Source organism: Chrysoperla carnea, chromosome 1 (genome assembly GCF_905475395.1).
Source record: "Chrysoperla carnea chromosome 1, inChrCarn1.1, whole genome shotgun sequence".
NCBI classification, from domain to species: domain Eukaryota; kingdom Metazoa; phylum Arthropoda; class Insecta; order Neuroptera; family Chrysopidae; genus Chrysoperla; species Chrysoperla carnea.
In genome coordinates this window covers 21,718,310-21,733,809 of record NC_058337.1, presented here as the reverse complement: position 1 = coordinate 21,733,809, position 15,500 = coordinate 21,718,310, and the positions used below count along the sequence as shown (strand labels likewise).

Below are 15,500 nucleotides of genomic sequence, written 5' to 3'. Positions count from 1 at the left end.
CATCAACACTTCCCTCCTTTGAGCCGGGAGTTAATAATACGATAATGTTAGTTTAAAAATGGAAGTGGCAAAGACAGGCAACACTTCAGTCATTCAACTCAAGCCTTTGCCTGGTGTGTATTCACGATTCGCCAAATTCTCAATACACTCGATATAAAACACCTTTATATAAATATGTACTACTTTGTCATACATAATGTTTTCTGAAACATCCGATTTTTAATAGCCAGCCAAATGTATATTTTAAGAATAAAGATTTAAGGAAAAATATATATAAGGGAGACAGAAAAATATATATAAGATTTCATAGTTATCATATTAAAATTGTACTCATTTTCTTATTTTTAAGAATGACAAAAGGAAGATAAACTAAAGTTTTCTCAATTTGCTTTGATTTCAGTTTTTAGAATTTTTATATTTTGAATAGAGAGAACTTTCAACTTATACTATTATCTTAAGACAAAAAGGTATTTATAAAAAAAAAAGATCAGTCCACAGGGTTTGTCGACAGAAGTGAAAACTTAATGCTTATTATTAACTTATCTTTTTTTTAATTAATTATATTATGAATAATTAATATTTCATAATTTGTAAATGAGTTGAGCTTACTACGCAGGTTTTCGAATGAGAGTACTGTAGCGATACCACTGACCCACTGAATTCAGTTTCGACGATCTCTGTGTGACGGTCACACATGATGATCACGCAACTTCGGTGCTTTTTTCCATTCCAAAAGTGCCCAACATGCCTAAAAAAGTTTTTACTTAAAAAAGTGCCTGCTTGCCAAGACAGTAAGTTTATTTTTAACTAACTAATGGTCGTTTCAAAAGTTTTGTCCCACTTTCTGAGTCTACTTTAAACTGTAATACCTTAGTGAATAATAATTATTCAATTTAATCGAAATAAGCACACTTTTTGAACGGAACATAAGTCGATTAATTCCGGCAGCATAAAAATTGGTTGTTCGGGAGGCCGTTTTTGCCTGGTCTTGATGGACGAAGATTCTACGGGTAAGAAAGTTATCGAAGTACTTGAAAAGATGGTGGTGAGAGATCTGGGGAGTATGGTGGTTGAGGCAAAACACCGACTTCAATCCCTTTAGTTTTCAGACGGTGATTTACGAAACATGCGGACGTTGTATTGGATTTCGTTGATGATTTGACCCGATTGCAGAGAGTTATAGTGTATCCTCTTTTTGAGTTTTTTTGACCTATTCAATATATTTTAACCACTTAAGAAACAAAAAATTAAAACACTGGTAAAATGAGCATCAATGTATGGATTGCAAAATTTTCTATCGAACAGTATATACCATGACACAGGAGAATAAATATTTATTGACATACGAAGCTACAAAAACACCTGACGTTAAAACGAACAAAACTTTTGCAACAACCTAAATTAGATTAACAAATAATACAATTTTTTTTTAAGTTTTTAAAGAGATTTTCTGTACCATTTCAATGATCAAATATTTTTAGACTTTAAAGTCTAACTCGAATTATTATGGTTATTGTAGGTTTTCATGTTTTGTTAATTTGTGAGTACTGAATCTGATCAAAAGTATATGAATCCCGAAATAATATTCTTCTTAAACATAAATGTTTTTAAAGAAACGAGCTATCATCCTTAAACGTATACAACCATAATATCGATCCCCATCCGTGTCACACTGTATAAAGACGGTCTGTTAAAAATAAACCTAACAAATATAATAAGGTTTTAAAAATAACTACAAATTATACACATACATAAATAATTAATTTAAAAGTACCTGTGTACGTTGTTACACGCTAAATAGTATGAGGTTGAGGTTAGTTAAGGTTAAAAATTTTATATAAAAATAGTTCATTTTCATTGATTATACTTTGTTCTCTACTTATCCATCTACCATTTTCTCTATTCTACGTTATCATGTGTGTATTTTTAACTTAGAATCAATCGGCGCACAATTGTGGAAATTTTTTTTTTCGATTATTTCGATTGAAAATTTAAGTTACGAAAGCCTATAGCGTCGATTTGATACTTGATCAATTTTGAAACTTTTTTTGGAAGAGCGGATTGTTTTTTACCAAAATTCTATTAAAATTATCCTCATATTGGCTCGGTTTTCGATAAAATTTGTAAGTGTTTAAGTTTGACGCAATTTCGTATGATGGTCATCTAAAAGCCAAAGAAATTTACCACAATAAATTTCCATTTTAGCAAATAGAAAGAATCGAAAAAATTATCCGGATCCTCTAGATATCCGATCTAGGACGTAACCAACTCCATCACTCCTGTTTTATGTGACTGACACAAATTTTATGTAGCTTCTTCGTTTCTTTATTCTATTTGTATGTTTGTGTATACGGCACGCATAAACGTTTCACACTATATAAATCGTACACATCATAGTAGTGCAAAACTTTAAAGTGTACAGTCTCACCTAGTTGTGTAAAGTGGTATAATGTGTTGAGATAACAAAAGCTATTAAAAATATTATGTATAAGGACATTGACTTATATAAAGTACACAAAAGTTCGAAATAAAATGTAATAAAAATTTAAAAAAATGCTTTTTAAGGGGCAAGCTTTCATTATACTCAAAAGAAGAAAATACTTTTTCTATAAATCACTCGAGGCTGGTGGCGCTCGATTTAAAATATCAAGAATGAATCGAAGCTTCCTAGCTTTTATAAATAGTGGTGTACGAATGGCTCACAGAAAAAATTATTTTCTACTTTTTAGTACAATAAAAGCTTGCCCCTTAAACGTAATTTTTCTTAAAATTTTCAATTTAAAACTAAACAAAAATATATGTATATCAAATATGGTGGAAGCGAAATAAAAATTCAATTCAATTTATTCATGTAATGTAAAAAATCAGGTAAAAATATAAGGTAATGCTTACCATAAAAATGCATTGTCATTCCACTTACTTATGCATGCAAAATTTCAGCTCAATCGGTTGATGGCATCTACTCTACACTATAGCTTGCGAATTAGTTGAGACCGTTTATTGACGTTTTTCTCAAAATAAAAAAAATTTCTACACTGGTAACTTTTAACAGATAGTTTTTTAAAACAGTATATGGTTGGTTGGAGATATCACAGATCTCAAAGATGGGATGAGATCTAACTAATACTAATTGTTGATATTCTCTCAAAAACAATTCTATCCATTCCAATAATTTTCGTTCACCAATACTCCAAGACTTATCAATTTGAATAAGTATAAATTTCTTCTTTACGTCATATATGTCAATGCAAAACTAAAAAAATTGACGTAAAAGATAGTCACTTTATTTGAATTGACGAATACCACATCAAAGATGCTTTGAAACGAATTTTAAAAAGAGTTGAGAATCTGATGTTCAAAGAAGTGTAAAATCTTTATGCTATTTATCAATTTTATTCTTTAACGTTGATTTAAGTGACGATCAAATAAAAGTAATCGTGAATGACAATTCTCGTGGTAAGCTAGAATTGTTGTCTGAAGTAGTGCCAACACTACAAATGGAGTCTATTTGGGAAACCTGACCAAATTTTTAAAGATTCAATTTAAAAGTTTTTAAAATGTTTGTAGTTTAACTATAAACATTTTCACCCTTCTTATAAAATAAATAATATGTAAAAACAAAATATTAAGAAAAAATACTTTTTAAGGAACAAGTTTTTATTGTACTAAAAAGTAGAAAATAATTATATCTATGGGTCACTCATACCCGACTATTTGTTAAAGCATGAGGGTATTTATTTAAAATATCAAAAATGAATCGGAACGCCTCATCTACTACAAATGCCTAATTATTTTTCGATTCATTCTTGATTTTAAGCGCCTCAAGCTATTACAAATAGTCGGGTATGAGTGACTCATAGATAAAATTTTATTTTTTAGTACAATAAAAGCTTGTCCCTTAAAAAGTATTTCTTATTAAAATTTTTAATTTAAGAATAGAAAAAATGTATATATATAGTGGAAAACCAGGACGCCACAACTTCATATGCATTGTCTAACAATAAATGTGCCTGCAAAATTTCAGCTCAATCGGAAACTGGGAAGTGGATCAAATTTGACTTGCAAGATTTGATTACAGACAGACAACGAGACAAGTGTATGTTGGTTTCGAAAAACCATTCAGCTGGAAGTTGTATAAACTAACCACATTTAAATCGGTAACATAGATTTCCAGTAAGCCAAATAGACAAAGTTTGGTAGCCAATACATGCGGAATTAATTAAAACATGTATGTATTTAACGCACAATTGTATTTCGTTGCGTGTTTATATACCATTTATAGTGTTAAAATAATTACACTTTTTTTTGTAGGTAGTTATAAATACTATATGTATATACAACACATAAATAGATGGTATTATTATTATTATCAGTACTTGATAAATAATTAATTTTATTATTATTATTATTAAAATCATTCATTCAATAAAAAAAAATAGGTTATTAAATTTTTGTATATACCATACCATACGACAGGTAGGTATATTTTTTAACCTACATTAACCATGATATTTATCATTGATTAAAATTAATTATATGTAAATAAATCTAATTTCATTATAATACTTAATAATTCCATTATAATAATTACTTTCGATCTGAAATTCACATTTTTGTAATCTAGCCAACAATTACTCGATCTCTTTTTTCAAAAAATTATTGAAGGTATATATGTCACCGCCAACTAGCTTAATTAGCCGATTAATTAACAGTCGAGCATTTTTAAAGACGTCGTTCAACTAGCGGCCATAACAATATTCAGTCTTTCCATCAAATAGTTAGATCGATTACGTTAAATTACATGCCTTGTCTAGTCAGTTCTACTTTTTGCTACCTGGAGCTGAAATTTGTACCCTGTGAATATGGCATTGACAAAGAATAATATGGTTGGATTTTCACAGTTTGATTGTGTTTACGCCATAACAAATGTTCTTTTCAAAACTGGCTTACTCGGCAAGATTTGAAGTACTCATATATAAGCAATGGCGACGAAATTTCAAAAAGTCCAATTTCTTTGAGAGAGGCTTTGGCAAGTTAGTCCAAACATTTTAAAAATGTAGTTTTAAGCCAGCAAAATTCCATGGGAGTATAATAACACAAAACTTAATAATATTTTGATTACTTATGGTGCATTTTTTTGTTAGTGAGTTACGCTATTTGATCTCATGATTTCAAATAACAATATGTTTTACTCTATAAATGGTCTAAACATCATCCAAGCAGTACATTAAATGTTATACCGGTCCGTTTAGTAAAAAGGCTAGGGTGTTAACTAAACAGCTTACGGCCGCCAAGCTACTTATTTTCTGGATGACCAACTCCACAATCACTTCCTCATTATACAGGGTTTTCTATTATTGACTGCAGAACTTTCGCCTCCTGTATAAGCTGAGAAAAATAAGAAGAAAATGTTTTTTACTAAATTTGAATCAGTGGCCTAATTTACGAGATAATTATCCTGCTCTTATACATGATTATAATCAATTAATAAAACATGCAAGCCTCAAAATCAAATTCTTTCAATAAAACACTACTTAAACAGAGGTTGTGTTTTATCAAAGTGGAGTGTTTAAATGCAAAATTACTTCAAAAAACTCTTATTTTTCGAATTGACCCCCGCAAAATAGTTTTCTCTAATAATTACATAGCTACACAGACTAGATCTTCTTATTGTTCTTTATATACAATCTCTGCCCTACTGTTATCATTGAACAAGGGCACAATCATAGCGTATCTACCTCTTCTGCTATCATCGAACAATCGCTCAATCATAGATCGAACATCTCTCTAGCCTGAGTCCTGGATACTTAAATTGACATCGAATTATAGTTTTCGTACTAAAACATTACAGATAGTGGCACAAGAATTCATTCTCAAATTTGCAAACCTCCAAAAGTCGCATAATTTTTTCTGTGCTTTCCACTTTTATTTATAATTTATGCAAAATTTTAATATTAGTTTGGTACGGTCGAATGTAAAAACAGAAGTCGATATTTTTCAGAATATCTCAGAATACATATTTCATATTATAAATTAGTTCATTTTTATTTCTCTTAACTATACACACTTTTTGATATACATTACAAATATAGTAATCTATTTCATATTAAAATCCTATCATCAGATGGATGAATTCGTGCCAATAAGCTTAATCTAAATATCGAATCTGGCACAATTTACTGTCAATACAAATTTCTCTCGATATGTGTATAAAGATTATATATCATTATTTTTACGTTGGATAATTTATTTGATATTTAACGCACGAGTATTTATTTATTTTTTATTCCAAATGAATGGCATTTAAAAAATGTCTCATTTTTTTTTATATTATAGCTAAATACATAAAATTTACTTTTCATTTAATTTAAAATATTACATCATTTTTAGATATGATAGTCACTTAAAACTAACATCATAATTCTTATCAGATAATGGGAGAAATGTATCTATAATTATGAAAAAATGGATTTTTTGTTTTATGTTCATTTACCCATAGAGTAACGGGCATTTAGACTCGACTACGCTAGAAAGAGGATAATTTTTTTCATTATAATTATAAAGGTTTTTTTTTAATTCAATTATGTCGTTAGAGCTTTAATTTCTTGTTACATTTTTTCCCAGCTCTTATATAACTTGCAATGTACCTCTGTGTCACAAAAATCGCACGGAATCGCATGTGCGTTTTTTATGACACAGAGATATGTATGTATGTAACTATGTTTGCTCGAGTGGAATCTAGCAAGCATCTCAATTTCTTAGCAGATATCTTCAACCAATAATGTTTAAATTTCGTATGCATACGTAAATCGAATGACAAGGGATTTCTATTGCAAGCATTATCTGATTTTTCCATCTCTTCCACTATATTTATATACATATATTATTATACATATAGTTTTAAGGATGTGTCTTTCCACCTCGAAAGTGGAAAGGCTTCGACTATAAATTTCGATAAAAAATTTTCTTACAAGAGTATTTTAAATTCAAAATTGAGTATTTTTTAACTTCTTTAGTATTTTAAATTCAAAATTTTATGGGTATCATTTTGTTTTGTATAAAAAAAAAACGTGAATTTTCCATAATTTACAAAACAATCTGTATACTTGGCTACACGCATACTTCACAGATTTGTTTTTAATAACAAATATGAAGAAAAAAGATCAATTATATAACTTTACACCTCATGCTGTTAAACACACAAGCCACCGAGTAAGTCATAATAATAATCTTCGTAGTTAATGGTTTTTATTTTGGAGTCAGAAAAAAAAATTGTGTAGATTTTATTATTATTATCGCCTAACACCTCAAGAAAAAATTACATACAGCGATTTCCAACTGAGAATGTATTTAACTACAGACCATACATATTTGTTAACATAAGGGGATATTATTAATAAAAATATGACCATTGAACTATTAGGCAATGAGTGTGAACATTGATTATTTAGGTGACAGTTCAAAAAATTTCAGTAAAAGATGATTTTAGGCCTAATTGCACCATAGCTGACTCGCATGAAGTGTTATCTGGAAGTCATTTTATTGACAATTTTCACGGAAAGTGATGAATTCCATAAGGATTTGTGTGAGTAGTTTTTGACGCGACTTATCTTAAAAGAAAATAGTCCATTGATCACACAAATGACTGACACAGAAACGGTACCATTTTTCACATTTTTATAGTTAAGTTTTTTAGAGTTATTTTAGCGTACGTCCATTTACGGTTAAATAACAAATTGAGCACAATACATTCTTTATACTAAATTCTAGCCAATCATGGTGTCGTGGGTCCCAAATCATGATTGGTGAAAAGCAGTATAAAATTAGCTTTCCAACGAGACCAATATGCCAGAGATTGATAAAAATTATGTGTCTTATTTACAGTTATGAAAATATGACTTTAAAAAAATGGAACTCAAAGAGCTTTGTGAGTTTTTGACTACTTATAAGTTTTCGCTACTTATAGTAATAACCCCTCGTGAATCTCATTTAGGTGTTTAGTTAATTTAATTAATTATTCGTTTAGTTTAGTTCAAAAATTACATTGTAAATTTTAAAAATCTATAACTATTATGTTAATGAGTTTTACCTATTTTTGATACCAACCGGTGCTAAACTGTTAATGATGCTCATAAAAAATGGTACAAAAAGGTTTTATTTTTTTCTGCGTAAAATATTAAGAATTATAATGTTTTATATATCAAATTTTTGTATTTTAATACAACACTGGTGAAATATATTTAATTAAACAAAGAATTTCAATTTTGTATGCGTCTATCTAAACTTAATATGTTTACGTAGTGAAAAAAATATTAAATGTTGGCAAATGCATTTAGTTTTTAGTCTTTAAACTGATGTAAAAAATAAATTTATTTGAGCCTAGAATTTAAAGCAGAACATATATAAATTCACCATATTGTTACTATGAACAAGCTCACAATATTGACTATTAAAATATTTAGAAAATTGAGTTAATTATTGAAATACCATGTATAGACAGTGTTGATGAGGCAATCGTTTGTTTTTTGACGACACGTAAGTAAAGAATGATATCCACTTTTAGATAGCCACATACTCATAACTGATAGTCCCATATAATACATACAGTGGATGATAAACAAAAAAAATGTTTCATACAAAAGTTGTTTATTTTTTTATAAGGAACATTTTTTACATTTAACCTTTTGTTCAATCTCTAATGGTTTACAAGATGGGTCCAACGGACCCAAGACCCAATTGACCTATGTTTTCATTTACGAACTCGACCTTACTTTTTACGTCCTGAGCACGCTGTAAAAATTTTAACTTGATATCGTTTTCGTTTTTGAGTTATCGTGATGACAGATGGACAGACGACAGACGACAGACGACAGACACACGACAAACAGACAAGCAGACAAACAGACAACCGAAAATGGACTAATTATGTGATTTTATGAACACAAATACCAAAATTTTGTTCGTAGCATCAATATTTTAAGCGTTACAAACTTGGGACTAAACCTAGTACACCTTGATATATTTCATGTACATGGTGTAAAAAAAAAAACAGGTACTTGATAAGAATAAAAATTTACTATTCGGTTCGTTTTAATTAAATTATTAATTTATATAATTATAATTTTCATAGTTTTTAAATACATTGAAGAAAAGAAACGGTGCTCTAGCAGATCGCGGGAAGTATAAATCTAGCGAAAACTAGTATGTAAGTCTGGGGAAGCAAATTCGATTCTCACCAACACAATTAATTTAATTAATTTTATAAGAAGCAACTTATATAATTTAATTAAAGTAGTCTTCTATCCTCTTACCTGTACCGAAAGTGAGTTGACCTTTACAATGAAGTTCAAGTTCTAATATAAGTGCCTATAAGATACCCAACTTGAATACGAAAAATTTTTGCTTGAAAAATTTTGTTGAATCTTAAAAGATAGTTATCATTAAAACACGGTTTCTAAAGACTTCTAAGACATTCTGTATAAAACATTTTTTGGATGGATACGATCTGTTTTTTTACAGAAATCGATTTATAAATAACATTAATGAATAATAGCTTAAAAAAGTAAAAAACACGTTTTTTTAACTAGCTGAAGTTAAAAGTAGAAAATTATTTCATATTAAGTTTAAAAAAATGTAAGGTGCTGGATTTCAATTATTATAAATATTTTATTGACAGATATTGGTAAAAGAAAAGTCTTTATAAAATATTTAAAAAATCATCCCACACTCTTCTACGATAAAATGGTTTTTTTCTTAATCACTCTTTTTTACCCCGACTATATAATGGTGAGGTGACAATTGAGATATCGTTTGAAGCGTCTTGATCGTCCACTGGTTATGGGCTATGTGGCGTCACATTGAATTCTAAAGGACATAAAGTTATGATCGAAATACAAATTTCGATTTAATTATTGCGTGTTTGGTATCAAACTAAAGGGCGTAATTAGCACTTTTCAAAATATATATATTGTTATACTTAATCACGAAATTGAAACCTCAAAATGGTTTAAATAAAATAAAGTTCGAAAACTAAATCCCCGACAATTACAGAATCACGCTTTAAAAGTATGAAAACAAGAAAATATTTTCATCTGAAATTGTTATGATAATTAAAATCGTCATTACAGTCGGGAGACCTCTAAGATTAAACAGTTTTCCACTGGACCGAAAAAAGGTGCCCCGACTGTAATGACGATTTTGCTTATCAGAACAATTTCAGATGAAAATATTTTCTTGTTTTCATACTTTTAAGAGCGCGATTCTGTAATTTTCGGGGTTCAAAGTTTCGAACTTTATTAGGTTCGGTGGGTACCTGCTTTTAACTTTATCCAATAAAAAAAAGAATTATCAAAATCTGACTACTCTGTAAAGAGTTATGCATTAAAATTTTTTTAAATTTTCGGGTCGAATGGATAACCTACCTCCTTTTTGGTTGGTTAAATAGTACAAATATAAAGTTTTCATACCAAATTTTCTATACATAACATGCCCTGAAAATAAAACTGGCATGTAAAAATAAACAATTGGCGGAGTCAATTGTTGAAATATGTACATTGTATAGACAGTGTTGAATATCTGTGTCTGCATTAATTTTAATAAATTAGAAAAGGTTATAAATCAACCCATTTATCAACCCGGGTCGTCCACCATTTGTTTTATTTTCAACTCTTTCTTCTAAAGTTAGGAGAGAATAGATATCAAAGTTTATCCATAATTTGCGCCATCACGGGAAACATTCATATTTCAAAAACATGTTTCAAACCAAAATTGTTTATTTTTTTTTATAAGGAATAACTTTTATATTTAAATTTTTGTTCTATCTCTTACGATTTTTAATACTGTTGAGCACACTATAAACATTTCAGCTCGATATCTCTTTTCGTTTTTGAGCTATCGTGTTCATGGGCCGAAGGATGTATGGAGATATAGATAGACAAACGGAAATGGACTAATTATGTGCTTTTATGAACATTTACACCAAAATTTTGTTCGTATCATCAAAATGACTAAACGTTACAAACTTGAGACTAAAATTAGTATACCTTGGCATTTAATTCATATATACATGGTATAAAAAATAAATCTTCGTATAATTTAAAATTTATTGGAAAATTCAATTAAATCATATTTTTTTTGATTTTGTTTTGTTTTATGATGAAAAATGTTCTATCAATACATAAAATTTTTTGTTTTGTTTCAGAACCAACAACAGATATTCTAGGTGGTCCTGAAATGTTTATTGATAAAGGCAGTACAATAAATTTAACATGTATTGTAAATGACAGCCCTGAACCACCTGCCTATATTTTTTGGAATCACAACGATGCTGTAAGTATTGAAATCACGTACCAAATTGTTATGTATTCTATTTTATTTTATAAAACTCTTGTGAAAGTTTTAAGAGAAAGTCATTGGTGTTGATACGAAAATCAAAATAACAAATCTTTCAATATACTTCATTCTGAGAAATCTACAAAAAATGGTGTCTATAGGTGATTTCTTGACAATAAATTTTCAATCACGTGAATGCGATCCGTTTAGCATTTCGTCAGTTAAAGCCAGGTCTATCTAATTTCGATCCCATTCGATTTTTTGGCAAATCGGGAAATAGGCACTATCTTGGTGAGAGGACGGAGAAGAAAACACGGTTATCGTGTAGATAAGTCTTAATATGGACAATGAACAATGTTTTAAGTAGTCTTTATAATCAACATACTCAACCCCGATGATTTAAATAACTTTCCGGAATTGTCTAAAACACTGCAATATAAATTATTAATTATAACTGGGAGTTGCAACTCGCCAACTGGCGATAATAATTAGTACTAATTAAAATCAGAAGTAGACCCTAATTCAGTAGCTAGGCCATTAAAAATAATCAAATTCAAATAACATAAATCCTGCCTACTGGCGATACAAATTTGTACTATTAAAAAGGAAGTGGACCGCTTTTTCAGTAGTTCCAATTTAGACCACCTGATATCTTACCAATTATCAATATTTGAATAGATGGTTAGCTTGGAAGTTGAGTACGCACTTTCTATGCCATAGGTACCGAGATAAACCAGCTCAGTAGTCGAGCGGTCTAAGGTATTAGTCTTTGACCGTTTGATTACTGACTGGGAGATTGCAGGTTCGATTCCAGGCAGCGGCGGTGTGAACAATTATAATTTTATAATTAATAGGGGTGCATATTTGATCGAATCCACCCACATGAAAAATTGTAAATATGTATGTAGTTAAATAAATAAAGTTTAACAAATAATGATGTGGGTGGTCTAACGCCTAACAGACGTGCATGTCAGAGAAACGGAGGTTAAACTCCATTATTAATATTATTATTATTATTAGGTACTGAGATTAATTCCCGACACTGGTAAATATTTTTTTATTGTTATAAAAATTCAATAAATCAACTATCGTAAATATTTCTGTAAATACAACTTTTACAGAAAAAATTGATTAAAATTTCCAGTTTTTTAATATCGACAGAAAAAGTTCAATAGGAAATTATAAATTTTTTAGTTATATAATATATCCCCAGCTGCGTAATTGTAGGAGTGTACTTTTCGGAAGGTTTTTGAAGCTGAATCTGAGCTCAAAAGCCCGTTTTCGAGAAATCCGACCTTAAATATGGGAAAAATAGTAATTAATATTCGAAATCATTTTAATTCGGGAAATAATTTTTTCTCGACACAATTGAAGCCATAAGAAAATGTATTATCTTGGTATCTTTCAAATGCCATTTGAGAGATACTTAGTCATTTTGAATTTATACAATTATTTTTATTTTCTCCAAGAACATATCTAAATTGAATTCTTTCATTTTTCATTTGATTTCTTGGAGAGAAAAACAGATATTTTTATAATTTACGCAGTTTTTTGAAGGGAAATGAATTGTATTTGATGATTGCGATTGGTGATTTTTAGTGGAAAAAATTACTTTACGATGTATCATGGCTTCAGATATAGGAGAAAAGGAGTTTTTTCCTTGTTAAGAGGCGAATCTGTCGAGAGAGTGACGCACTTGAACAATTTTGCGTTTCGTTAAGGGCTAGTTTCGTAGGATAAAAACCTCGAATTTCGTTGTTCAGTATTATCTAATCAATGAATACAATGAATTACCTTATCAGAAAGTAATTGTTGTAGCGTATGAAGATCATATGCCCTGTGAGTTGTTTTATTTTCCAAAAACTCTTGTTTGTTGTTATTTGTTTTGTATTTCATACAAATTGAATATTTTAATTTTGAAATATATTTGTCATGTACCATGTCAGTTTATCATTCCAATTAATTAAACAAAAATTATTTCAACTTTTTTTTGATTAAACGTTTTTAATTTAATAAATTTCGTTGCTATTCGAAAATATTTATTTCTTCGAAAAATGAGTTAAAAACGAATTGTTTTTTTTTATCCATTTATTCATAGAAATATACATTTTTAATCACTTAAACAGGGTATCTTTTTTAAGTTGACATATGCTAGAAACTGGAAGAATTACTTTTATAGATAAAAATGCTTAATGCTATATGCTAAAATTTATTTTTCGTACCAAAATTATTATTTCGCTTAATTGTTTCTACGAAATCTATTTTTCGTACCAAAATTGTTATTTTGCTTAATTGTTTCTGCGAAATCTAAAACTTCGCAAAAGGTTTTTCCATGCTGAGTGATCTTAATAGTAAAGAAATTCACCATCTTAATTTCTTCACCAAACACGTGTGGCGGTAGTTGATACATATTTACCATGAAAAATTTCATTTTAAAATATATACATATATTATAAAATAAAAATTATTTCTATCAGGCATATAAATTAAATTAAAGAATTGGCTTTGAAAAGGTATCAAAAATACAATCGTAGCGCCTAAACTGCTAACCGATTTTGATTTTTTTTGTTAAATTTGAATGGTAATTTAATGAGGAGTGTTCTTAGTTATGTTTCAAGTGCGAATTTAGGGTTTCGTACCCGAAAAAAACTAGTAAATTGGCGACGATCTTCAGAAATTGGTTCAGCTTGGAGGGATTTTAGGAAAAAGGAAATTTAATGACAAGTGTTATTAGATATGTTTCAGGTACGATTTTAAGGTTCCGCGCTCGCACAATTTGTTGGGGGTTTTTCTAATTTTGTAAATTTCACTTATTGTAATTTTACGAAACTTCTATTGTAAATTTAACTTTTTTGAAATATTGTCATACATGTTTTAACAAATATTTTGTTTTAGATACAAATTTTTGTAAGCGTAGATTTAATAATGGTAGTAATTTTCAATTTAATTGAATCAGACAAGTTTTCTATAAAATCTTTATCAATTTCTGCTCAAATTTGTAATGGTTAAGAACAATCACTCGATCGCATTTAAGGCTTAAGGATTTCAGTGGAAAAAAAGAAATAAGTAGGTGTTTAAAAAGTAATTCAAATGGAGTTAAAATGGGCTCTCGTGAATGTTAAAATGATGTGAATAAAAGCAAATTGGTTGATATAAAAAGCATGAATTGTAGTATTATTAGATATTTCTAATTTGAGCCATATTCTTAATATTTCAAATATCGTGAAGCTCATTTCTAGAAGAATACACTTAAGTCGGAGATCTAAAGTGGTTGTGCGAATAACAGTAATAGTACGTGGTTTCCATCTAAACGACATATAATAACAAGTCGGTGAAATATCAAGTCAGTCTATATGGAGCGTTCAGTATGAACAGTCTATATGAAGTGTTCGCTACGGACAGTCACTGTGGATTGTGAATATTACAGTGCAATGTTAAAAGTACCTAGTTGTTGAATTATTGTTAAGTATATTTGGAAGTCAAAGATTAGTTTTTATTTTAATTGATTTTGTGTGGAATAATTATTGTACCTTTGAAAATAGCATTAAAGAAGGGCAAAGTTTACTAATAAAATAATTGAGTCGATGGGGAGGGGTTGGAACGTTGCAATATTATTGATACATTATATAAAGAAATTCAAATTTTTGATAAACTATTTATTACCCAAACTTTTTCATATAAAATAAAAAAACTTTTTTTTTAAATATTAGGTAAATGAAAATCCTTCATACAACAACAACCTTATAATGGGATATGAAATGTAATTTATGAACTTTTTAATATGAAATGCGTTTACATAAGAACAAAATATTGTCAAAAATTATACTTAATAATAAAAAACAAGTATATGAAAAGAACATTATCATCATATTCAACATAATATCCCAAAGGAGTTTTATATATATTCGCTGTGTATATGTTACCGGTAAAGTAAATAAAGCAGACATTTTATTCAATACCGCATATAGATTTCCCATACATTCAATGTACTCTTTTAAGTATAATATAAAACAATAAAATTTCTTGAAATGATTACATACTTTACCAGGTATTGTAAACAATACCTAGAAAACAACGGCGCAACATTGCAAATTTTAACGGTAGTGTGGGGTTTCTTATTCTGTTGTTTCGGTTCTTATTGCACAATTGACTTATTCGTTATGAAATTG

General features: G+C 29.0%; 1 protein-coding gene across 1 annotated transcript in view; it reads left to right on the top strand.

The window, feature by feature from the left end:
* The window catches only part of LOC123294804 (lachesin-like), a 551,245-nt gene that overhangs the window by 471,103 nt on the left and 64,642 nt on the right, over positions 1-15,500 (top strand). Inside the window, exon 4 of the mRNA XM_044875995.1 lies at positions 11,201-11,328. Within this exon, the coding sequence (XP_044731930.1) occupies positions 11,201-11,328 (128 nt within the window). The remainder of the gene's footprint in view (positions 1-11,200; positions 11,329-15,500) is intronic.